At 42.6% G+C, this 26,700-nt stretch overlaps 2 protein-coding genes across 2 annotated transcripts in view; one reads left to right on the forward strand and one right to left on the reverse strand.

Annotated features, from left to right (window-relative positions):
• LOC114909793 (inactive dipeptidyl peptidase 10-like) overlaps nt 1-16,639 on the forward strand; it is a gene marked incomplete at its 5' end in the record, with an annotated part of 34,218 nt that extends 17,579 nt beyond the window's left edge. The window contains 19 exon segments of the mRNA XM_029249596.1: nt 298-418; nt 635-789; nt 1,187-1,284; nt 1,562-1,685; nt 2,239-2,277; nt 2,926-3,033; nt 4,989-5,080; nt 5,932-5,979; nt 6,580-6,701; nt 7,829-7,876; nt 8,401-8,499; nt 8,598-8,667; nt 9,312-9,506; nt 9,765-9,819; nt 10,369-10,468; nt 11,685-11,743; nt 15,015-15,087; nt 15,221-15,294; nt 15,644-16,639. Of these exon segments, the coding sequence (XP_029105429.1) occupies nt 298-418; nt 635-789; nt 1,187-1,284; nt 1,562-1,685; nt 2,239-2,277; nt 2,926-3,033; nt 4,989-5,080; nt 5,932-5,979; nt 6,580-6,701; nt 7,829-7,876; nt 8,401-8,499; nt 8,598-8,667; nt 9,312-9,506; nt 9,765-9,819; nt 10,369-10,468; nt 11,685-11,743; nt 15,015-15,087; nt 15,221-15,294; nt 15,644-15,778 (1,815 nt within the window).
• A 2,373-nt stretch (nt 16,640-19,012) lies between these two features.
• The window catches only part of LOC114909791 (inactive dipeptidyl peptidase 10-like), a 51,700-nt gene continuing 44,012 nt past the window's right edge, over nt 19,013-26,700 (reverse strand). Inside the window, exons 27-32 of the mRNA XM_029249594.1 lie at nt 26,092-26,146; nt 22,583-22,682; nt 20,891-20,949; nt 20,699-20,771; nt 20,264-20,337; nt 19,013-19,147 (exon numbers count right to left, since the gene is read on the reverse strand). Of these exons, the coding sequence (XP_029105427.1) occupies nt 19,013-19,147; nt 20,264-20,337; nt 20,699-20,771; nt 20,891-20,949; nt 22,583-22,682; nt 26,092-26,146 (496 nt within the window). The remainder of the gene's footprint in view (nt 19,148-20,263; nt 20,338-20,698; nt 20,772-20,890; nt 20,950-22,582; nt 22,683-26,091; nt 26,147-26,700) is intronic.

A 26,700-nucleotide genomic window follows, 5' to 3' on the forward strand; every position in this document is an offset into this window, starting at 1 on the left:
TGCTAAGTGAATAAATGTAAGTTTTTTCTCAAGGCATGGTCCGTTATTAAACTGTGTAGTAATGCAAAATAGTACGTTCTGTTGCAGCATGACTTTATATATACATTTTTTTCCTAAGTGCAAATGCCTCCAGTGATAAAATGTACTTCTTACATACATTCACAAGGTTTAAATGCAAAAGTGAGTGTCCACATAAGCACAGTTCATGCCTTTATTTGATCTTGTTTTCATGTTGTTTTTTGCAATAGCGCTCGTGTTTTGTTTTGTTCTTTGGCTCTTATCATCTTCACTTTTCAGATGTACATCTTTGAGAACAACATCTATTACCAATCAGATGTGAGAAGCACCTCTCTCCGGCTGACCTCTTCGGGAAAGGAAGGGGACATCTACAATGGAATTGCAGACTGGTTATATGAAGGTCTGTTGGAGATATGTATTCAGTGTTATATCTGCGTTTTTCGGAGGCTTCTCAGTTCTCTCAGCAATTACTCATCAGATTTACTTTCAAGGTACTTACTGTTACAGCTTTCATTATTTACATGAAATTTAGATCCACCAGCGCAGTTTTTGCGGAGGTCTCAGTTTGAATGGAACTGGTGATGGTTGTTACTGATGGCACTGAACTGTGTTGCAGAGGAGATCCTGAAATCCCACGTGACTCATTGGTGGTCACCCGATGGAGAGAGGCTGGCCTTCCTCATGATCAACAATACCATGGTACCAAACATGGCCCTTCCTCGATTCACTGGAGCAATGTACCCAAAAGGGAAGCAGTACCCATACCCTAAGGTACTGTACCTCCCAAAATTAAAACTGTGCCTCTTAGAAAATACACAGTTTCCACAATTTATTCTTTCCTTTTGATTTATAAATCACAGATATATTACTGCACAAAGATTAACTTCATTGTTCAAAATTTTTTGTTTGCAAAATTAAAGAAAAAAATATTTCCCTACAATCCTGATGAAAAGAGTCAGTAAAAACCGTCAAACAAAAGACGCAGCTGGAAAATACATTCATGAAAGAAAAATGATTGCGAATTGTTCACCTTTCTTTTAGCACATGAGTCCTGGAGTTTATTAATTTATGTATTTCATATGAAGAACATGGGTTGTCATCCAGTGCACATATTCCCAGTCTTGACATATTCTTTCTTTCTGTGGCTTTGTCTGCCATATGGTAAAAGGCTGGGCAGCCCAACCCCACGGTGAAGCTGTTTGTGGCGAATCTCTACGGACCAACACACACACAGGAGCTGTTTCCTCCAGAAAGCCTGAAAGCCAGGTGAGAGCAAGGAGCGGCTGTGTGCCGAGCTCCTTCCGGAAACACGTGCTTTCTCATGGCTGCTACTGTAGGTGATGTCATCAGGAATCTGCCAAGATGTGGTCTTTTCAGTGTGTACAGAACATTTTATGAATAAAAAGCAACGATGCAATGAACATTTGGAAAGGAAGATACGGGAAGAAATATGTTTTCCTCCAAATTTCTTTGTAAAGGTTTACACAGATTTCAAGAGGACCACAAGTAAGTCAGTAAGAGTCTTGTTTGTGCTCCCACACAGGGACTACTATGTGGTGATGGTGAAATGGATCAGCAGCACCAAGACTGCTGTGAGGTGGTTAAACCGGGCCCAAAACATGTCTGTGCTCAGTGTGTGTGACACCAGCACTGGGGCCTGCATCAAGGTACACACTTCTGCACTCAGTGCAATTGTGGCAGCAGTCCTTTTCTTTTTTCAAAGACTAACACATACATTCCAGCTGTGAAGGTATTTCGTTTTTTTTTTTTTTTTCTTTCAGGATTATTCACAAAAGTATCTGACAAGGGCATTTCTAATGGTTACAAAAGCAGATTACTTGAACATAAAAGTTTTCTCCTTAATTCAGTGCATTAACAAATCTACTATTCAGTCCACGTGTTAATAATCTGCATGGCAGATATGAACATCTTTGCCGAATCTTTTTGAATGGATGAATAACTTGCTTTTATCCTATTATGAGAGTCAGTGCTGCCACCCTGACTTTTAGGTGTGCGCTTGGAATGTGTGTGGTCTCTACTTTAAGAATGGTTTTCGCTCTCTGTGAAAAATGTCTTTTGCCGCATGCATTTTTTTTTTTTCCCCAGTAGATAATTTTTAGAGAAAATAATGAATGTTCAACTGTGTCAGAACAACCACTGAGATCTTTCCTGTTTTACAATTAGCCAGGGGAAAAAAATAAACCTGCTTCTTTGTTATAGGTACATGAGGAGGCTTCAGAATTCTGGCTCAACAAGCAGGTGAACTGTTTCATTTTAAACATGCAATGTTCTTATTACATGTTGATTGTATAGTTTTTGTGAGTATAATATTTATTCTATGAATGGTACATATTTACACATCTGCTCAAATGACTTCATAGTTTGCCTTTAAACAATATGCTATATTGCTGTATTTGCTGTAATTGTTTTCTAGTCAATTTTGTTGAATACTCTACACATATTGTATATAATATTGTGCCCTTGCTGGAAACCTGAACAGATCCACCCCAGCTGAGTCACAGACTAGCTGGCTACAAGAATGGAGCCACTTCGTGTGGAAAAGTAGAAATAAGCGATCACTTTTGTTCTTAAGAGATCTAGTAGCGCTCACTCAGGAAAAGATTAGTAAAATGTCAAAAATGTGGTTATCCTACTCTGCCGAAGAGTTTGGAAGCTATATTCAGCTATATTTTGTATTGTTAAAGACTTACTTCCAATACGTACGTGTAACAGAAAACATGTGGGCACCACTTTTTAGCAGTCGTCAAAGTATAAGAAAGAAGGTCAATCGAATAAATTGGGGTGGAAATCAAATAATGGAAATGTTCTACTTCTTTATGAAATATGAGCGAAAATGTGGACCAGTGTAATAGAGCCAGTGCCGCCATGTTCCGAACATCTTCGTAGGACCAGGAGCCAGTTTTTTCGAGTGACGGCAGCAAGTTCTTCCTGACAGTGCCAGTAAAACAGGGAGGCCAAGGAGAATTTCACCACATTGCTATGTTTAGCACACAGGTAAGGAACATAATGTATATTTTTGTTGTTCGTAACAACAATAAGGACAGGTTACCCATTATAGTGCCAACTTTTTTCACATAAAGATTATGGTTTCTTTTCTGTGTGACAGTTTGAGTTTCGCATTAGTAGTTAATTTCAGTACAATTTCCCTCCGTCCATCATGAACTGCTTGTCCTGATGAGGGTCACTGCAGTCTGGAGACTAGCCAGGAATCAATCCTTAAGCTCAAGAAAGGGTAGACCCTGAATGGGATACCGATCACAGCGTAGTCGCACACACCAAGAGCAATTTAGTATCGCCAATTCACCAGAACAGTCTATGGACTCGGGGAGGAAACCAGAGCCCCCAGAGAAAATCCACACTGACACAGGGAAACGTGTGATCTACACAGTGACTCGGATTCAAATTTAGGCCCAGGCAATCCAGACATTGTGAGACAGCAGTGGTACACAGTACAGTTTCATGCTGTGGTACAAAATCAACAGGATCAAAAGCATTAAAGCACTCATTAAATTCATTGCTATAAATAGCTTAAGAACATTTATCCATCAACTAGACCACGGCAATGGAGGTGAAATGATTTTTTACAGAATCAATACTAATGAGAGTGTGGTAAATTATTAGCTTTTAAATAATCCATGATTCTGTTAGAAATATTTCTATCAACAATGTTAGAAAAACATAAAAGAATGAAAATTGTTCTGCAGGAAGCTGGATTACTAGATTTAAAAACGCCAGTGAAAATTTGTCTGTAACAAGTTTGCCAAACGACAGAAACACGCTTTTAAAGGAGATGTGCATACAGGCCATCATACCCTGTGTCACGCCCTCCACCTCGGCGCAACGAGGATCACCTGCGGCGGATCAGGGGACGGGCGCATAAAAGGAAGGTTCAGAGCGCAGTCAGACGCGGAACCTTGTTCAGAATTGTTACTCGCGTGTCTCCTGTGCATCTACCTGCTTATCTTTCCTGTCCTGCCCTTCCTAGTCCGTACTCCCCAGCTCCTTCTCCCGAATCCCTACATCTCCATTCTTGGTACTCCTCGACCTCTCGCTTATCTCTTCGGATTACGGCTTTCGGATTGTCCCTTCAACAACATATGTTCATCGGTGACCCTTTGTTTGTCTCGTGACCACGTCTTTCGGATTTCCCCTCGTGAAACTTTCCTGTGTTCCGCGCTTGGGTCCGGCGCTTCCGCTCCGGGCGGACACCGTGACACCCCGCAGCTGATTATTTGAGTTTGTAAACAGCTGAAACAAACAAGTGAAACACCTGAAAATGAAGGGGTTGCAGGAGCTTGTTAATTTCAGGCTGAAAGACGGGAGTACAGGGTGTCCTACTGGCAAGAGGCAAATTGCCCTTCGCGTATGACTGTGCAAGCAAATAAGTGTGTGTGATTTCTGTGTGACACACTTCTGAACAATGTTCTGCGGACAGATGAGACAGAAGTCGGCACTGGGCTGTGCAGCGTTTTGGTAAATGTACGCAGCATTATATTTGGTCAAAACACTGCATACTCGCAACAAAACCTCATCGCAACTATGAACCATGGCGGAGGGAGCTTAATGTCGTGGGGCTGCTTCGATCCCTCACGGCCTGGATGGCCAGCAGTCGCTGAAGGTTGAATGAATTCCATCAAGAAATTCTACAGCAGAATGTCAGGGCATCAGTTTGTGCTCTGAAACTCAAAAGAAGAACGGGGAATAAACACACAGGAGTTTAAAACAAGTAAACAGAAGAAAGCACACAGAAAATCAAGTGATCCACAGTGATCACAAGAGCAACAATGGCAGCTGGTTGGATAGGATTCTGACAGTCTAGGGATGTTGGGGCTGCAGGCGAACAGCTCAGGTACCGATACACTGTTGGATTTACAGAAAAGTTGCTAGACAATACTGTACATTCAAAGTTTTCTTATTGTCTTCTTTATATTTTTTCTTTTCCGTCCCAGTCCAGAGTCGATCAAAGCGACGTTCGCCATTTGACCTCAGGAAACTGGGAAGTGACCAAAATTTTGGGATTTGATGAAATTAATCAAAAAATGTGAGTCTTTTTTTTTTTTAGAACATTTGTTTCAAAAAGATATTGTTACTTTAAAAAAAAAATAAAAAATCAATCGCTCAAGTACAGGTACTCGTCAAAAAATTTTCAGGTGGAAAACTACTGATAAATAAATAAATAAAACAAAAAAAGACCACAGTGTGCTACGCATTAATATTAGCCATTGTTTGGACATGCATTGGACACATGAAGAAGGGTGTGAAACTGAAAAAAGCAAAAATAAATCTTCAAATCCCATCCAGCACTGGGTACAACAAGAGTCCTAAAAGAAAACCCAGCTTCACACAGTATACATACAGTATGAAACACAGTATTTTAAAAAAATATATTAATTCTTTAATAATTAAAATAATAAGTTAGATAATTTTCTTATTATATCCTTTCAAGCACATAACTGAGTCTCCGTAATACAGTTACGCTTAGGAGAAAATGTCACAGCAATTCGATAATTGTGGAATGGGGCCACAAGTTCGCCATGCAGTGCAGGATAATTTAAAACACCAAAACATGTAAAAGTCAATATGTTCAATACACGCGCCACATTACACACTGACAACTCTTCCTGGGCATAAACACGAGGAATAAATGACAAATTTTAATAAGACCGAAGAGTAACTTAGACTTTGAGAAATAAAAAAGGTCAGTCAATTGAGATTTTCCAAGGACAGAGAGAATAAACTCAGGAATCAACTTGCGGTTTGTGCTGCGCTCTGAATAATACATACAAATTTGAACTTTTCAGAGCTACAGTAATGCCTGTAAATTTTGCATATAGTTGTTGGATGTGCTGTTTTTTTTTTTTTCCTTATTGTTGTTTGTGTTTTTGCTCTCAGATTTTTCCTAAGCACTGAAGGTTCTTCAAGACGGAGACAGCTGTTCAGGTGACTCAAAAAAAAAAAACCTCTTTGTTTTTCATCACGCTTTCGACACATTAATTAAGGAAACGGACCAGGAAAAAAGGAAATGATGTTCTTGCAGCAGCTTGGGAGTTCTGAAATGTGACGTTTATTTCAAGTTCAGAGTGTTTTACATTCCTTCACCCCAAGCAGGGCTCGAACCCCAGAGTCACCACAGAGCAGGCCCCGACCAAACCTGCTGTTCCACTGCACCCCCCACATCAGCAGTATTTCCTCATAAATGCTCAGGAATTACACATTGATCTAGATCTTGTACAGATAGATACAAACTAACAATGTTTTGAGAAACGTACATTTTTCCAGTTACCCAGTGGCAATTCACTTAGTTTCCTAATCGTCAGTAAGGCAGTACACGCATGTGCATTACATTGCGCTTAAATGCAACAAATGAATGTTTTCTGGTCCCGTCTGAGAGCTCACAGCGGAACTGCGCTGGTGATATTAACCGTCCAGACTCATGTTCTGCTACTTTTCTGCTGTAATCGGAGTAAGAACTTCTGTGTTACAGCTGAGCTGCCAGAAATAAAGGCCAATAAAGTGGTTTCTTCTTTTGCTTCCTCTAAGTGTCTCCACGGTTGGCTTATTTCCTCGCCGCTGTCTGACATGCGACCTGAACAAGACACACTGCTCCTACTTTGATGCTGACATGAGTCCTGGCCAGCAGCACGTCATCCTGCACTGCAAAGGTGAGAGGCACCTGGGGGGACGTTCAAGTTCCCTTAGGACAGTACGCATGGAACACACCTGGACCTGGAACACAAGGCTTTCACTGCCGAACACGGTGTTTGGTCTACGTCAAGTGTCAGAAAGAAGTGCAGGAACAGTATTTAGATACCAGTAGAAGAAGAGGAAATCAATTGTCAGTAAATAATAATAGCAATAATACAGTATGTTAACATTTATTATTGCAGGGGTGCAGATTTGTTTCCGCAGTGGGTTCAGGATTATAGCAACCACCTCATTGTAACTCCTAAAAATCTCTCTTACACACACACACTGGCTGAAACCGCTTGTCCCAAGCACGGTAAACCAGAGCCTAACCCGGCAACACATGGCGCAAGGTTGGAGGGGGTGCGGACACACCCAGGACAGGACACCAGTCCATCACAAGGCACCCCAAGCAGGACTCGAACCCCAGACCCTCCCGAGAGCAGGATCCCGCCAAGCTCACTACGCCACCGTGCCCCCTCATCCTACGTAATGAATAATAATAATAATAAAAAAAAATCTTTCTGAAAAGCGTTCCAGTTTTTGCAGAAGAACTGTGAGAAGGTTTCTTTTATTAAATAGCTACAAAAGTTGTGTTAGGTGTGTTAAGTATTGGGTTCTACTAGGTACTTGTATTACATGTAAAAGTTGTATTGCAGTAGGTGTAAATTCCTACTATGGTAAACGTAAAAAGGAAACTGAATGGATTTTTGTAAAATTTCTCTTTAAACAGCCATGCATGCTTCTTGAAACGTTTAATTCTAACTTTTCTGCCTGCCAGTATGCATTAATATATAGTACATACCATAGTATGATACTTGTCTTTATCACAAATCCGTTGTAAACAATAATGGAACTATAAAGCCTACGAGTTTAATTGCAGCAACAGAATGATTCTTGATTTTGTTGAAAGGAAGATGTTAAATAGATACTTTGAGTAGTATAAATCAATAGACGGTAGGCAGTTGAATTCCGGAATAATCTATTCTGACTGCAGTGCCACTGATTGAAACCCCAGTATACAGTATCTCTACACCTGTGGATGAGTGTGCAATCTCACACATTTGAAGAAGCAAAATGTTGTTTTTTCTCCTCACACTACTAGGCCCTGGTGTCCCAACGGTGATCCTGCGTAGTCTTCATAATGCCACTAGTGAGTACGAATGCCACATCTTCTTTCTTCAACTGCACTTTACACAGTTTAACCCTTTTTGACTATTCAGTTGAGGTTGTAAATGGCTAATGTCACAGGTGTGTTTCAGTGTGTCTAGGGCTATTATTTTTAGTTACATAGCTTATGCTTTTGCCGCTTCTATTTTTACAGTTTTATGTGTTATATTATATTAGATATTTTACAGGCTTTGCATGCAGCTTCAATGTATTTTAAGCAATCTACCGAACAAGTGAGTTCGCTACCTTTTGGCCACAGGTCCTGAAGGAAGTGCACATCACCATACAGTACATGCCACTGGTTGCCTGGCTTTCTTCAATATGTGTTACATGTGTGATGTAAGGTTGTGGTGCCAGTCTAATGGATTGGTGGGTCATTGTTATGCATAGTTATGAAAAATGGTTTCGAGTAAATCTCTGCAGTTAAACTGTAAACCACAGTCCAATATTTGGTGATGTTAGTCACTTGCTGGTCTGTATTTATGACTGTAGAATCTCCTTAAATAGACTACTTCATTCTGGAGAATAACACTGTGCTGAAAGCTGCTTTGTGGAATAAAAAGATCCATCATTCTGAGTTCAGATCTGTTGTGATTGATCACTTTGGTAAGTTATTTTCATCAATTCTTTGCATTATTGTATACCTTTAATTCTATTGTTATCCTTACCCTTCCAGCATTACTAACTCATCTTTGTTCCTTTAGACCTACCTTTGAAAATTTCTTATCCACTTGACTTCTCTGAATCAAAACACTATGGCCTTCTGATGATTGTGTAGGTATCAACTGCACCATTGTTCGCTGATTTCTCAAGGGCTCTTGAAATGTACAACGGCATGCTAAAACCTGCTTGTATGTTTTACGCATGTATGATAATGGTCAATTATTCCTGTCGAGGGAGTGAAAAACCAAGAAATTGGAACAAATAGTGCACAGAGTATTGCAGAAGTCCAGTACATTGTTAAGGAGATGAAATGTAGCCCTAAGGTTAGGGCTCAAGGAGCAGCATGCTGGCATAGCAGGTAGCACTTTGGCTTTGCAGCAACTGAGCTGATAGGGTGTTGGTTTGAATGCAGCTCAGAGTTTGCATGTTACCCAGTATTTTGGTGGGTTCCCTCCCACAGTCCAAAGACATGCTTTGCAGGTGCATCCTGCAATGGACCGGAATCCCATTCCGGCCGTGCTCTCAACTAGCCTTGTGCCATATGTTTCCAGGATAGGTTTTGGACCGCTGTGACTCTGACTTGGACTCGTAGTTACCGATAGTGAGCGAGGGTTTAGTTTGCCAACCCGCTTTATTTGTATGATATATTTTCCTAAAGATTTTCCTTTAAAAGCTTGTTTAATTCTACGTAATTTAAAAAAATACTTTCAGTACTTACCATCCACAATAATTGTTTTTGACTTATTAATTTGTAGTGATGGGGCTCCTGGAAGCCAATTGGTGAGTGATCAGTTCCAGCTCGACTGGGACTCAGTTCTGGTCAGTTCTGACAACATCATTGTGGCCCGACTGGATGGCAGGGGAGCCGGATTTCAGGGCCAAAGGGTCCTGCACGCAATTCACCAGACCCTGGGGACCGTGGATGTGAAGGACCAAATAGCAGCTGTGGAGTATGTTCCTCTTCTTGTTCACGCGATGGGCTTTCAGTTAATTTTAATAAACTCGTGTAAATTTCACAACACACTGCCAAAGCTGTTTATCACAGTTATTCTGACATTTACAATATTTTTGTTTATGGGTGGGATTTGATTAAATGAGTCAAAACTGAATAGATTCAAGATTCAAGAGGTTATTATCATATGTACAGTAAACAGTCTGTTACACCATACAATGAAATTCTTACTCTGTGAATACTTTTGTTATTACAGGTTCATGTTGAAGAGTCCGTATATTGACCGTACACGAATAGGAGTTTTTGGGAAGGTAAACTTTATCACTAAGTCTGACAATCCCAGCATGAGTTTAAGTGGTGCTGACTTTTTCTGTATTTGCTTGACAGGTGGGTTCAGGTTTTATGACAGAATAGGATGCAAAATCAAGTTTTATATTGTGACTGTGAGGGGGGGGTGCGGTGGCGCAGTGGGTTGGACCGGGTCCTGCTCTCCGGTGGGTCTGGGGTTCGAGTCCTGCTTGGGGTGCCTTGCGACAGACTGGTGTCCTGTCCTGGGTGTGTCCCCTCCCTGTCTAGCCTTACGCCCTGTGTTGTCGGGTAGGCTCCGGTTCCCCACGACCCCGTCTGGGACAAGCGGTTCAGAAAATGTGTGTGTGAATATGATTTCTCTTTCCTGTAGCACAACATCCTGCATATAGTTAGTTCAGCTGGTTTGTACCACATCTAGTGCAGAAACTGAGCCATTCTCACAGAGAGCTTCATTTCATCCAACTCTAATTACATTGTAGTAAAACAATATTGTTTACTAATAAAACTGTTTACTGAATTGTATAATTATACTGGTCTTTTTCCCCCCACAGGGCTATGGGGGATATGTAGCATTAATGATGCTTAAGTCAACTGAAAATTTGATAAAATGTGCAGTTACAGTTTCCCCAGTAACAGACTGGAAACTTTATGGTGAGCCAAATAATATGAAATTTTTAAATGTATAAATAACAAGTTCCATCATGAGTGATAAATGTCATGTGTCTTTCATATTTTTGTGTTGCCTGTTAATGAATGTATTAGATGTCTCATTACATACTTTTTTGCAGCAAATGATTATTTGATATTATTTGATGTTACCCAAATTCGTATACAAATCCAAAACAAACGTACACGTTGTGCGCGAGAGAAAATACTGTTTTCGCATCGCGTTCCTACCTGCACGTTCCCGGGCAGATGTGAACACATGGTTCTTACCTGTAGTGTAGCACACAGTCATGTCTGTAGCATCTCTACTATAAGGGTAACAACAAGGTCTTGTGTTCCTCCTGGGGTAACGCTTTTCAGGCTGTATTGCTCATCTATTTTCCACATCTCTTCTTTATCTACTGAAGCATGGCAGAGAAATTGATGCCTTTTAATGAAAAACAAATTGATCCTTGGCTGCTTATTTTGAAAGTTATGATGTGACAATGTAACTTAGTTGATGATGTAACCCAGTCCATTAACAGTAGTAAATTATATGCTGAAAGTCGTGAGGTACACTGGGTACCACAGGGCACCAATGAAGTACCTCATACGTGTCAATCTGTGAGCTCAGAACAGATTTTGTTGTGAAAACTGCTTTTCAGGCATCCCAGTTGGAATACAAAATGCCAAAACAGAAACAGTTATATGAAAGGGATCGGTGAGTCATATTTGTGGAAAAAATTGCCCCCTAACTTTAAACAGCCAAATTAAGGGGTAATTAGAGTCCGCTGTTAAAATTCAGCGGGACCTGATTTGGACCGGACCTGTAGCGGACCTGTCCGAATCAATTTCCAGCGACTTAAAGCCATACTGGAAGCATGGTCACAGCCATGCTCATCAGCTGGAGAATGTTTCATTGTAGAAGATATTGTGAGGCCATAAGTTTGTGCGCTGAAGCTGAAGCTAAAGCCGGATCGTGCAAAACGACAAGTATCCCAAACATACAAGCATGTCAAGAATGGCTTGGAAAGGTGTACGTGATATCATCCAACATCAAAAACCTGCAAAACGACTATATATTGTATTAAGTAGATGCTGAAGTAATATTGCAAATGTGTTGAAATCATTGTAGGGTGCTCAATTCGCGTGAATATTTGAAAAAAAAAAAAAATCTGTTTATAGCTTTCTTATAAAATGTACCCTTTTTCAAATTTAACAGCATCTGCTTTTTCGGAGCGGTTCCTTGGCATGCCTGTAAGAGATGACAGCACGTATCAGGTAAGCCGCTTTCTTGAAAACACACTTCTCTTAGCTCCATGTATACAGAGCTTACAGGTTTTCATGCCTGTGGAAACAAGCTGCCAAGCACAGCCAGGAAAAAAGCGGCAACAACAGCTGTTTGACACATCACAGTACATCCCTCAGCCATCGATTGTGTTACGCCACTGAGGGATGTAAAATTGTACTGTGACACATTATTTTCTCTCAAGTTCTACCGCATCAATTGACTTTTTGGTTAGAATGAAACCAAATATGCACAGCTGTAGACATACAGAGTACAATAAGTGCAAACATTCTCTAAAATTAAACACTGAATTTCAGATTTTAAACCAGTGACTATGGCCTGTTTCACAAAGCTGTATGTGTTACCTGCTGAAGAACTCTGATTTTAGTTTTATTTATTTATTTAGCTGGGGAGTGCGGTGGTGCAGTGGGTTGGACCAGGTCCTGCTCTCTGGTGGGTCTGGGGTTCGAGTCCTGCTTGGGGTGCCTTGTGACGGACTGGTGTCCCGTCCTGGGTGTGTCCCCTCCCCCTCCAGCCTTATGCCCTGAGTTGCCGGGTAGGCTCCGGTTCCCTGTGACTCTGTATGGGACAAGCGGTTCAGAAAGTATGTGTGTATTTATTTATTTATGTGTGTGTGTATATGACAGTTTTGCCTGAGGCGACTTGCACTGCCATAGCTGTTAAAATGTTAGCGCTAAAAGAAGATTAGTAGCTTGGGAGAATTTAGCTTGACGATAAAGTGATTTGAACTTTTCATGCTTGGTGTAAATATTTCATCATCAAAGTGACATCATCACAGAGGGTGGTATGACTGTGTTGATATAGGTTGCCATGCAACCCGGACAGGTGGACAGTGGTGATTAGCTGATCAAAATCAGTGGCAAGCTGACCTTTTATTGTTGAGCTTTTCAGTTTTCCAGATGTTTTGATCCCATTTGCATCACTTGAGACTGTGCTATATGACCTACTTACCCCCTCACTGGCCCGGAACCAGCATCCCAGTCCATATGCAAGAATCTGGTCTGGAGAAACAGGATTCCAGAAGCTCTTTAGCATATATACAGCTGCATTGGGGCCAGGATCCTCACTCTGTCCCGGTTGACTACTCTCACATGCAAGTACTCTGACACACAAGTAGACTATCATGGACTTCGAAAAGTCCTGTGTCTACAGAATATATTGTGGCATCTGTGAGCATCCTCACATGGGGCAAAGTTACAAGAAACTTTCAATTTGGGCTCATTCAGGTAATACTGGACATGCCTTCAACTGGGACAACGTGAGGGGTCTGGCTCACTTCAGCTCTAGACAAGGTAAGGAGCTTTTGGAAGCCTGGTTGAGGAACTTGATTGGTAGTTCGGTAAGTGAGGAGTTAGAAGCTCGGGTAGAAAATGTTCAGTCAGGGCAGAAGGATCAGTTTAGAGTTCAGAATCCCAAAAACGTCAACAGCGAAATGGTCAGTGGTAAACTGATGACTGTCCACCTATTGTATTAGCTGATAACCTGTTTAAACACTCCGTCCACTGCTCTTTTCACTTTAAATACATTGAAGTCATCTCAAGTAGAGATTAAACATTCATGCTGAACACATTCGGCTATTTTCACCTAATAAACTGTTACAATAGGTTATTAATGTCAAAACCACAGGGTACCAGTACGTACAAGAAGCAGAGTACTATAGCCAGCAAAAGGTCAACCTATGAATTAATACACTTGAAAAGATAATAAGCTACATCATAAATGCCAAATATAGCTAAGAGTTGGAGGTGGCCATGATGGGTGGGACGGAGGTTTCTTGAACAGCAAGGGTCTTCATAAGAAAATCAACAAAAATCGGGATGTGGTGCCTTTATGGTATTAAGTTAAGAAAACATCCATTACACACATGCAGAACTGACTCGCTCTGCTCCTTTGCTTCTCTCTCAACTCAAGTTTCACAGTTCATTGTACAGCTCTGATACCAGAAGCCCAGTTTATCTATAGGAGCTTCCTCCTAAGACAGTGAAACCGAAAGTGAGCTTTTAATTCCAATTCATTTGCTGACCAAACAGAGTAATGTGGGTTAGTTCCATGCAGTTTCTCTAAACTCATCCCTTCAAGCAGTGGTAGGTTTTGTTAGATGTGAGGACTTGGGGAGCATAATTCCTCAGTCTTTGTTTTATAGCACTTATATGCTGTTCTTACCAGTGAAACATCACCTTATTCTCATGTTCCCAACTTATGAACTTTTGAGTATCAAACTTTTTGCTGTTACAAAGTTTTCTGAGAATCGTTTACCGGAGCCACAGAGGAGCAACAGCACAGTGGTGTTGCTCTGGGGATGCGATGCTTCTTCATTATGGCTTCATGTCATAAAAACCTCTGCCAGGGGACTCAAAACACCCAGGCACATGCATAAATTTCCTAGGAGGGGTTGCAAGACGGGGGCGGGGGGTGCGGTGGTGCAGCAAGCTTGGCCAGGTCCCGCTCTCCAGCAGGTCTGGGGTTTGAGTCCTGCTTGGGGTGTCTTGCGACGGGCTGGCATCCTGTCCTCAGTGTGTCCCTTCCCCCTCCAGCACTGCACCCGGTGATGCTGGGTTAGGCCCCGGTTTGCCGCAACCCTGCTTTGGACCAGCAGTTTCAGTGTGTGTGTGTGTGTGTGGAGAGAAAGAGAGCCGAAGGAAACATTGTGCCTTACCACTCTATTCCCATCCAAAAAGCCCCCGCAATTTCCATCCGACCACAGAGCTGTCCGCGGTGCTGAAATTTTGCAGACAGTCTTGATCAAAACAATGTGTGATTCAGAATAGTCAAAAGTGCATTTCACCACAGTCACTTAGTACAATCACCTCATCACTTAAACCAATAACCACTGCAAGTGTACATTACATAAGTAGTTAAATACAGAATTGTCTATGAGCCCCTTGTCTGATTTGCATTACATTTGGCTTCCAAACTCTCGAGTTGCAAACCAGCTCCTGGTCCAAATAAAGTTTGCAGATAGGGGAACCGCTGTACTGGGATCTGTTCTGTATGTGCATTTTTTTTTGTTTGTTTCACTAAATTTGATAAATGTAACCCACCTACGCAATGTCTCGGCAAATTCTGAGAATGAGAACTTCCAAAAAGCTGGTGTAGCTCTGGCATGCATCTGCTGAGATTCCCATTTGTGATCTGATTGAGATATTAATGAGAAATGAGATTGTCATGTGATATTCCTGTGTGAGGTCCTTAATTTTACCATAAGTCATGACTAGTGATGTTAACATCTCAAATGTTCTCCAGTTTTCTAGTGTTCTCCAGGATGTCCAAGGACTACGAGGACAAAACCTTATGCTGGTGCATGGAACAGCAGACGGTGAGCAAAGAACCTAAAAACTGAATGATAATGTTTGCATTATAGATTTTGCTGCTTAAGTTCAGTGGCAGACATGTGTCCGTATGTTTTTCTTCAAGTACATGCTGAAATACATACGCCTTTTGCCTTTCAGCCAATGTTCATTTTCAGCACTCAGCTGAGCTGATTAAACACCTTATTAAAGTTGGTGCAAACTACACTATGCAGGTATGTAGCCTGAATTATGGTCACTGCGTATACTACAAATATACACTTGAAAACACCAAGTAACGAAAAAGTACAAACTTTTCTTCCCTCCACAGTGAGCTTAGTTTCATCGTAACTGTTAGCTTCTTAAGAAGCAGATGATTTTAATAAACCTCATACAAACCTGTATTTAGCAGCTAAATTAAATGTAACCATGTTTTATTTAGTTGTGTTTTTCTCCTTTTTTTGTAGAAGTTTGTGAAATGTCACTTTGACACCAATACTAATGTGTACCCAACACTTTTGTAGGCAGATGCTGTAACTGAAACTGTCCCTCCCATGCGCACTAAACCACTTTGTTCTGTTGCAGATGTACCCAGATGAGGGCCATTTTTTCTCCCAGAAGAGCCAGCAGCACTTTTACACATCCCTTATTACCTACTTCAGAGAGTGTCTCCGAGAAGATATATTGCTTGTACCAGATGAACCAGAAGAAGAGGAGTAGAAAGATGAGGGGAGCAGCAATGGGACTTGATCATTTGTTTCTGTATTGACTGCCGGAGCCACAATGGTCGTCACCCACATATTAGCTAGAGGAGATTGTCAAAGTCTTGCAGGGACAGCTGCAGAGTCTGAAAGAATGGTACAGGGAGGATTTCCTTAAAGGAGTGACTCCCACAGGGAAATCGAAAGGAATTCTCACATATCATGGCAACCTATAATTTTTGGACCTCACTGAACTAAGATCATCTCTCTCCACATTTGGATAACCTCCACCTACGATTATGCAGTGCATGGGTGTTTCTAGTTTCAGCTTTGCTTCGGACTTTACCATGTATATATGTGTTGTGGTAGTCATCGGGGGTGGGGGGTGGAGGGGGTCCCCTTCCGCCCATCCTTGAAAGTCACCATTTTTTTGATTGATGCACAATGAATTGCATTGTTCCTCTTTTCTTGTCAAAAACATGACTATGACACACAAGGCAAAAGTGCAATTCGTTCACCACCTCCTCTCATATTCTCCACAATAAAGATATGGTATTTTGTACAGTACAGCAGAGTGTGTACATACGTATATTTTTTGAGATATCTTTGATCATGTAGCTGTCTATAAGAATTGATTTACTTGAAATTTGTGTCTTATTGTATTTTTTTGTTTGTTTTTTCTTAGGATGGATTTTGTAAATTTTGGTCTTGTTAATTTTGCTGTTTATATGGGAGGGTGGATGTGGGTCTGGGACTTGTTGTCTTATAGCACAAATAAATGAAAATGAACTGGAGAGAACTGCTAATGAAATGAATGAAACATTGTCTGGAATAGTCTGTTAAACCTCAGACAGTACATTTCAGTTTGAGAAATTTGCAACACATGAGAGATCCATTAGGAACAATGTAATTGCTATACAGTACATTCACAAAGAAAAATTTAAAGACAACAAAAATAAAACTGAAAAGAATTAAAAAGAAATGCTGTTACAGTCTTCCCCCCACTGGTCTTGTGCTGCTCAGCTGCGACGAACCATGTGAGATGCAGGTTCGGTCCTCATAAATCTGAAAAGATGCTCCAGAAGCTGAAGTAGGGATATTACACGAAAGTCATCATAATGTTGAATTCTTATAACCTAAATGGATAAATCTCAGGGTGCAACTGTATGTACATGGTACCTTTCCTTAAGTTTTTCTACAGTTTCAGTTCAGTTTTTTTTCTTTATTTCTTTTCATACAACTTCACAATTCTCTCTCATTATACTGTGTATACAGTATATCGTCTGTGTAGCATTGTGTTATGTCTCTTAACAGTTTCATGTTGGAAAAGAAGGAACTATTTATCACTTTCCCTGACCAATAACCACCATGGTGCGATGTTAAAACTAATGAGAAGAATCAGGGATGCTCGAGGACAATAAACCATGTAAAATGACAGCAGTCAGAGATCTCGGTAAAATACAGATTTTATGTTTACTGGCACAGAAGAAAAAAGTCACTGTGTTTTTCTTCACACATTTATCTGATGCTTTTCTCCAAAACAGCTTATAATGTCACACTACTGAAGAGTATGTATTTACAGAGATTATTTCACTTAAATAAATAAATATTCAGAATAAGATGAAATAGATGCGATAAAAGTGACAATACGCGACCAAAGGACTTACATGGCTAAGTAATCTAGCATAAAAGATAATATTAGAAACGTTAGTGAACCTTTTGGATTTATCCGATTTCTGCATGAAATGTTTGCTAAATGTGACCTGATCATCTAAGTCGTAATCATTAAACAAACAGCACACAAAAAATTATGCAATATATCTTTATTGAAAATATTGTTTAAATATATAAGGATGGGAAAAAGTGTGGATGTGGGTTTTAGGTGACCTACTGTATGTTGTAAAACAATCCCAAAGGTGCGGTTACCTGCTCTACAGAGATCCGTACGAGTGCGCAAGAGCCGAATTTAAAGGACTAAGAACAAGCTGTTGAAGCTCATAGGGCTGGAAGATCTCGGTCTCTATCAGTCCACAGTTTGCCAGAAGGGCACGTCAAAGTCACAAGTCCATCTTTAGAGGAAAGCACATCAAAGTACTGCAATACTGGACAGAACAGAATGGTTTAAATCCTGAATTATTGCCGCTACATTCTGCCTGAGGTTTTTCTTAAACTGTGATCTGTGAAAATGAGGTGTAAAACATTAATTTCCTTTACTCTGGTTAGCAATCAGTACTCGCTGTCTGCATACATCATCTTCACACTATGAGTGTACAAATTCACAGCAAAAAACACACAGTTGTCAAATGGAGGGAGACAACGCTGAAAAATTAGTGGAATTTAAGGATTTGTATACTTAATTTTGGTATTTTAAAAATATGTGTAGGTTTATACTGAGTACATTAGAATTTTTGCATGAAAAATTATAGGTTGGTGTGTTTTTCCCATGCAAGTTCATCAAGATCCGTGTAACTTGACAACAAATCAAATTCCATGTTTGTCATTCTCAAAGGGAACCGTAACAATGTTTCAGGAAAACAATACAACCAAGAGTCAGGGTCAGTGCAGGGTCCACTTAACTTTTTTACCGGTAATTTATAGATTTAGTGGGCTTTTTTTTATTTTGATGATATTCACACATTTTCAGCACTATAATCATTTACATTATTATCTGGTATTCAACTCTTTTGTTGCTGTTATTTAGATTTCATTTTCAGGTGGTCCATTTTTTAAACCTGATGAATGTCATAGTTTTTCATATTTTAGTAAAATTTGGCTAACTTTACTAGGGTGGAGAACACGTATTTTTTTCTTCAAGAAACAGTGGAAATGGCTTTTTGGTTTAATGCAAATTTGAATATTTTACTTATGATCTCCACTCATGATGCAAAGAGTTCACTGAAATTTCTTATCTATTATGCACATGTTAAAGTATGAAATAAAGTACCGTAACATATTATAAACAATATGTTATATATAAAGATGTATATTTTCTATTTTCTACTATTTTCTGTGAAAATCTTCTTGCTACTGCTTACAACTTTTTAAAACTTTCAGTTTATCCTTTATGGTATATTTCACTCTCTTGCTCATGCTGGACAAGTATGGATTATCTGCATGATGCACATAAACCACACTTTCCCATTGTTTTTGCGTAACATTGTGTCAAACGCATATCTCTGTGGAATCAACACAACGTCTTCACTCCCTGCTGTTTATCAACTCCCAACAGACCCCTGAACATCAAGATGGAAATCTATTGCCCTTCTTTGGTGTCCTTTGTGACGGGAAACACTTCCTGGAAACATTCCCGGAAGAAGGTGACCACAGAAGTAAGCATGTAGTACCTGCTCCGTGTGGAAATAATTTCATGGCCTTCGTCCGGAAAGATCTGGACAAAAAAAAAAGACACTCAGGTCACTTCTGTAAACCTTCGGTTTACCAGGCTGTTTAGACACAGTGATCCAACTCCCCAACATGACTTCAGTTAATCTCATTTTTATGAACATTATATATTCACTATGATGTTTCTCATTGTATGGCCAACACCAGGAGCTACATAATGAAAAATTAAACAGCAGGCAAGATGAGTGCTACTACACTACCTGCAGCAGATCAATGGCCAGCAAGTGACCCTCATCAACCTGTTTCACGCCTCTCCAGAGATGGCAAAGTTCATTAGAGACTCCACATTTAGCAATCCTAAATAAAACATAAAACTGTGCTTCTGCTGTGTTCCAAAGGACGGAAACAATGGTGATGCTCTGGGTAATTTTGTCGATTATACTGAAGCTGTTCATTGTCAGGATGGTTGTAAAGGTGCTCTTGGTATCAAATGGCAATGAGGATGATAGAAACCTAATGGTCCTGAAGCATGTGCAGGGGGATAAGAAATGCAATCTTCTCAAAGAGCTTATTTGTACTTACATGAAGCAGGATTTGTTTAACATTTGCCAAACAGTTGTAATTTCGGGTCGATATTCATCTGTACTAAGAGGCATGTGAAAAGAGGATGTGTTTCTCGCCTTGTGATGACAGGAGCACAACGAAAGACAGTAAAGTTCTCTTTTCATACTGGTCTCATAGGTTTGTTGAGGGAGAGGCCAAAGGGCGAGAAAAGAATGTCAGTCCTAGAACTTACTGACTGTACAATGTATTTGTTTGTTTTGTATTTGTTTTAAGCTCCATGAAGCGAATTGATGTCAAGTTGTGTTTCACTCCTATTCCGGTCGTCAAGTGACCATTAAAACACGGCTCCTTTTCGCTAGATAACAGAAGATGTTAGGAAAATAAGATGAAAAAAACGTTTCTGTCTTTACAAGCACACACCTTATCATATGGGAAGTCAGTTTTTTGGACCATTTTGGCATTATATTGTTTTGTTGACCTGTGTAATATTTCTGCACTTTCTGAGTATTTTTGCATTTTCTATTTTGAACTGTAAAGACGCTATTTGTACTTGAGTCACAACTGTGATTTTTGCACGTTTTCACCATGAACAGCATACCTGTAGTGTGTAGTTGATATTCAATGTCGAAAGGAGCTTCACCAACTCTGCAGAATGCTGAAAGTGCACAGTAGCTGAAAAAGAAGAGACAAAGAATGGAGATGTAGGAGGAATGAATTTGACGAGGAACGGTAATTATCATCTGGGAGAAACACAGAGACGTGATGGTCAAGGTTTAGCTACTATTTGTTCGAACAAATGGTCATTTGGAGCTGCAGTAACTTGAGGAATTCATTTTTACGGAATGACAATTTTGTTTTATTTATATTCAGTATGAGGGGAAACATTTTAAGCTTTAAATGAAACAATACTTTCAAAAGGATTTAGCAGCAGGACTTGAGTGACATGAGCTAGTTTTGGTAACAAGTGTACATCCTTCAGCATCACATATTGCAGTGTCAGAATGTCTAGCAGGGTGCATTTAATAATTCTTACCATCTGCTGTTCCGTGCATAATTAAGAATTTGTGTTGGTATGTTCTGGTCATATTGGAAAGAAGACTGAAGATCTGTGAAAAGAAACATATAAAAGGCATGTAATTTCAAGCAACATTTAAAGTTCATCTCAAAAAAATACACTCGCATTTCACTGTGGGACTCCAGCAGACAGTTTCATCATCAGTCTTACCTGGTATTTGTAGGCCTTCTTTGTTGGGAATCCAAAGTATCTCTCGGTGAATGCAGAGCCTAAAAACAAATATAAAAATACTCGAAAGTTAGATTAACGTGCATCAGATACGATATTAGCAAGATAAACACAATCTTCTGCACTGTTGAATAGTACCTGAAGGCAAAAGAAACATTGTTTTCATCAAAATGTTTATTCATGTAACTGATGCTTTTCTTCAAAACAACTTAAAAAGTACCCATTTCGACAGTTCGGTCATTTTTGCAGTACTTGTACCAGTACTTCGCTCAAGGCTACTACAGCATTAAATGAGTTTTCAACTGGCAAACTTTGGATGTGAAGGCAGTGGCACAAAGCACTACACTGTCAACTAGCCCACCGCTGACCTTAATGGTTACATGTGAGTGTAAATATGAGTGCGTTACCTACTCTGGGATTTAAACTGTATGTCTCGAGTTCAGCAGAAGCACCAATGAGACTAATGGACTGCAGGGAGATGAAGGTACCGCTACAGCCCTCCTCTCTGAGGAGCCCTTTATTCAGGAACGTGGTTTTTCACCAAGGGTTCCTGCACCTCTGCTGCAAGAAGGGCTCTTCTCTTCGGCCTCTCAGTATTTTCTCATACTCATTCTGCACTCCAGAGGAGTATTATTTACTGGGGAAAATTTAGAAGTCATTGTGAAAAGTCCTGACAGGCGCAGCACAGGTGTAATATTGTATTCATGGAGTCATTTCTGAGCCACTTTTCCAGGCCTTCCAACAACTGATGGTGCGCAGTTTGGCTCCTACATGAAGCCACATGGACACATTGTGTTAAAGTGGAGCCGCATGTTCACTCGCAGCCTGAACTGACAGCTGCACCTGGAAGAAACAAGAACCAGGTGTGACCAGAGCCGCTTCTAAAGGGAAAACGGGGAAGGATGGAGCTACACTTAGCAGAGTATGAGGACAGTGTGCATTGTGTGCTGTACACTTTTACATTTCTCACTTCTGATGGTATACTTTTATTTTTGATTAATTGCTCATATGCTGTATTTTACTATGACTGTACTTTCGGTAAGTTCAATTATTATTTTGATATGCTTGGACGCATAATACTTTCCCTTTTGCTTACTGTATTTTGAGTCTCAGATTTCCTCTGAAAATGATGAAGTGCTGGTTTAGAACATTTGTTAAGAAAATTTGAGCTCATAAACAGTACCTGGTGCTCACTTTACCTTTGAGGTGAACCCCATAAGAGGTACTTAGTTAACCATTGTGAAATTTTCAGAGTTTCAGAGCTCCAGATGCATTGCTTATATAATCAGATAAAACCTTTTAAACCTCAATATCATCCTTTTATACCCAGTTTGAAACGAGTTTTTCAGCTTCTGCAGCAGAAAAGCTTCTTTCCATCTGACAGATAAATAACAGAAAGCAGTCGAAAGGAAGCATGTGACTTTGATACATTACCATTTATCAAAAACTCCAATAAACGCACAAAACAGTTCTGAACAGATACCTGTGGTTCAGTTATGAAGCTTTGAAAAATGATATTGCAAAAACTGGAGGGGGGTACAAAAAACCCCCCATAACTAGCTGCTTTGGTGTCATTTAGTTACTTGAAATTTGTCATTTTAATGTGGTTTTTCAACTATTTTGTCCAATCGCTGCGTGTGTGTGTATAGTGTGTAACAGTTTTACAGGCCGCACCGTAAAGTTTCCAGTCCACGACTGGTGCCACCGCCACCCCACACTTGAACAAGGTATCAGAAGACAACAAGAGCAGAGTTGCCAGAAAGCCTCCATATCCCTGATGGAACACGGAAGGAACAAGAAGACAAAGGAGACATCAGGTACCAGTAAAACCGTTTGATTGTTGAGAAATCTATCCATCCATCCATCCATCTTCCTCCGCTTTTATCCGGGGCCGGGTCGCGGGGGCAGCAGTCCGAGCAGAGTACTCCAGACCTCCCTCTCCCCGCACACCTCCTCCAGTTCCTCTGGGGAACCCCAAGGCGTTCCCAGGCCAGCCGGGAGACATAGTCTCTCCAACGTGTCCTGGGTCTGCCCCGAGGCCTCCTCCCAGTGGGACAAGCCCGGAGCACCTCCCCAGGGAGGCGTCCAGGAGGCATCCGGAACAGATGCCCGAGCCACCTCAACTGGCTCCTCTCGATGCGGAAGAGCAGCGGCTCTACTCCGAGCTCCTCCCGGGTGACTGAGCTCCTCACCCTATCCCTAAGGGTGCGCCCAGCCACTCTGCGGAGGAAACTCATTTCTGCCGCTTGTATCCGCGATCTCATTCTTTCGGTCATGATCCAGAGTTCATGACCATAGGTGAGGGTAGGAACGTAGATCGACCGGTAAATTGAGAGCTTCGCCTTACGACTCAGCTCCCTCTTCACCACAACAGACCGGTACAATGACCGCATTACTGCAGACGCCGCACCGATCCGTCTGTCGACCTGCCGCTCCATTTTTCCCTCACTCGTGAACAAGACCCCAAGATACTTAAACTCCTCCACTTGAGGGAGCAACTCCCCCCTAACCCGGAGGGAGCAATCCACCTTTTTCCGACTGAGAACCATGGCCTCGGATTTGGAGGTGCTGATTCTCATCCCCGCCGCTTCGCACTCGGCTGCAAACCTCCCCAGTGCACGCTGCAAGTCTTGACTTGATGAAGCCAACAGGACCACATCGTCCGCAAAAAGCAGAGACGAGATCTCGCGGCCACCAAAACAGACACCCTCCGTTCCCTGACTGCGCCTAGAAATTCTGTCCATAAAAATAATGAACAGAATCGGTGACAAAGGGCAGCCCTGGCGGAGTCCAACATGCACCGGGAACAGGTCTGACTTACTGCCGGCAATGCGAACCAAGCTCCTGCTCCGGTCATACAGGGAACGAACAGCCCGTAGCAACGAGCCCCGAACCCCATAATCCCGAAGCACCCCCCACAGGATGCCACGAGGGACACGGTCGAATGCCTTCTCCAGGTCCACAAAACACATATGGACTGGTTGGGCAAACTCCCACGAACCCTCCAACACCCTAGTGAGGGTATAGAGCTGGTCCAGTGTTCCACGGCCAGGGCGAAAACCGCATTGCTCCTCCTGAATCCGAGGTTCGACTATCGGTCGGATTCTCCTTTCCAGTACCCTGGCATAGACTTTCCCAGGGAGGCTAAGGAGTGTGATCCCCCTGTAGTTGGAACACAATCTCCGGTCCCCCTTCTTAAAAAGAGGGACCACCACCCCGGTCTGCCAGTCCAGAGGCACCGTTCCCGAACTCCACGCGATGCTGCAGAGGCGTGTCAGCCAAGACAGCCCCACAACATCCAGAGACTTGAGAAACTCGGGGCGGATCTCATCCACCCCCGGAGCCTTGCCACCGAGGAGTTTTTTGACTACCTCAGCAACTTCAGCCAGGGTAATGGACGAGTCCCCCTCCGAGTCCCCAGCCTCAGCTTCCTCTACGGAAGGCGTGTCGGAGGGATTGAGGAGATCCTCAAAGTACTCCTTCCACCGCCCGAGAACATCCTCAGCTGAGGTCAGCAGCGCACCACTTCCACTGTAAACAGTGTTCGTGGAACACCGCTTCCCCCCTCTGAGTCGCCGGACGGTTTGCCAGAATCTCTTTGAGGCCGACCGAAAGTCTTCCTCCATGGCCTCACCGAACTCCTCCCAAGCCCGAGTTTTTGCCGCGGCGACTGCCAGAGCCGCGCTCCGTTTGGCCCGTCGGTACCCGTCAGCTGCTTCAGGAGTCCCATGAGCCAGCCAGGCCCGATAGAACTCCTTCTTCAGCTTGACGGCATCCCTTACTTCCGGTGTCCACCACCGTGTTCGGGGATTGCCGCCGCGACAGGCACCGGAGACCTTATGGCCGCAGCTCCGAACAGCCGCACCGACAATGGAGGAGCGGAACATAGTCCATTCAGACTCAATGTCCCCCACCTCCCTCGGGACCTGGTTGAAGCTCTGTCGGAGGTGGGAGTTGAAGACCTCTCTGACAGGGGCCTCCGCCAAACGTTCCCAACAGACCCTCACTATGCGTTTGGGCCTGCCAGGTCTGTCCAGCTTTTTCCCCCGCCATCGAATCCAACTCACCACCAGGTGGTGATCAGTTGACAGCTCAGCCCCTCTCTTCACCCGAGTGTCCAAGACATATGGCCGAAGGTCAGAAGAAACGACTACAAAGTCGATCATCGACCTCCGACCTAGGGCGTCCTGGTGCCAAGTGCACTGGTGGACACCCTTATGCATGAACATGGTGTTCGTTATGGATAAACCGCGACTAGCACAGAAATCCAATAACAACTCACCGCTCGGGTTCAGATCAGGGAGGCCGTTCCTCCCAATCACGCCCCTCCAGGTATCACTGTCGCTGCCCACGTGGGCGTTAAAGTCCCCCAGTAGAACGACAGAGTCCCCAGTGGGAGCGCTTTCCAGCACGCCCCCCAGGGACTCTAAAAAGGCCGGGTACTCTACACTGCCGCTAGGCGCATAAGCACAAACGACAGTGAGAGACCGTTCCCTGACCCGAAGGCGTAGGGAGATGACCCTCTCATTCACCGGGGTAGACTCCAACACATGGCGGCTGAACTGGGGGGCTATTAATAAGCCCACACCAGCCCGCCGCCTCTCACCTTGGGCAACGCCAGAATAGTGGAGAGTCCACCCTCGGTCGAGTAGAGTGGTTCCAGAACCCAAGCTGTGAGTGGAAGTGAGCCCGACTATATCTAGACGGTATCTCTCAACTTCCCGCACCAGCTCAGGCTCCTTCCCCGCCAGTGAGGTGACATTCCAAGTCCCAAAAACCAGAGTTGGCGCCCGAGGTTTGGGTCGGCCGGGCACTCGGCCCCGACCACCGCCCAAATCACAACGCACCGGCCCCTTATGGTTTCTCCGGCAGGTGGTGAGCCCACCGAAGATTGTTGAGAAATCTATTCTTAGGAAATATATTTAAACTTGTTCATTAATATAATTAAACAAATTCATTGTAGTGTCACTAACTGGACCAGAAAAGACGAAGAAACGGGCTGGAAGGAAGGCCAGCAGATACGCGGTTGTGAAAAACACTCTAACAGCCCGACACCAGAGGACATGTGATGAAAAAGTTTCACGTTTAATCTGGATGCAGAGGCTGTTGTCGAGTTTAGCTGCACACATCACACTGAATGTGTCAGTAGAACTGGGAGTGAGAATGCAATGTTAAGCTCTTACCTTCCCATAGACTCCAACTCTGCTGCCATCTATGTAGGGAAGCTTGACCAGAGACCTAAAACAGAAGTACACATGTATTTGGAAATATTTTCAACTTGAAAATGAACAATAATTGGCCTTCAAGAAAAATCTTAAATAGCGACTCCTGTGCATTGGTTTAAAAAAAAAAAAAGCAAAAAAACCATCCATTAAATTAGGTGTAATTACACACACAGAAGGGGAGTGCGGTGGCGCAGTGGGTTGGACCACAGTCCTGCTCTCCGGTGGGTCTGGGGTTCGAGTCCCGCTTGGGGTGCCTTGTGACGGACTGGCGTCCCGTCCTGGGTGTGTCCCCTCCCCTTCTGGCCTTCCGCCCTGTGTTACCGGGTAGGCTCCGGTTCCCCGTGACCCCGTATGGGACAAGCGGTTCTGAAAATGTGTGTGTGTGTGTGTACACACACAGACACACAGGCTGAAACCACTTGTCCCAAGTGGGGGTCGTGGCAAACCGGAGCCTAACTCGGCAACACAGGGTGCAAGGGGGCACACCCAGGACGGGATGCCAGCCCATCACAAGGCACCCCAAGCAGGACTTGAACCCCAGAGCCACCAGAGAGCAGGACCTGGCCA

This window comes from Scleropages formosus, unplaced genomic scaffold (assembly GCF_900964775.1).
Source record: "Scleropages formosus unplaced genomic scaffold, fSclFor1.1, whole genome shotgun sequence".
NCBI classification, from domain to species: domain Eukaryota; kingdom Metazoa; phylum Chordata; class Actinopteri; order Osteoglossiformes; family Osteoglossidae; genus Scleropages; species Scleropages formosus.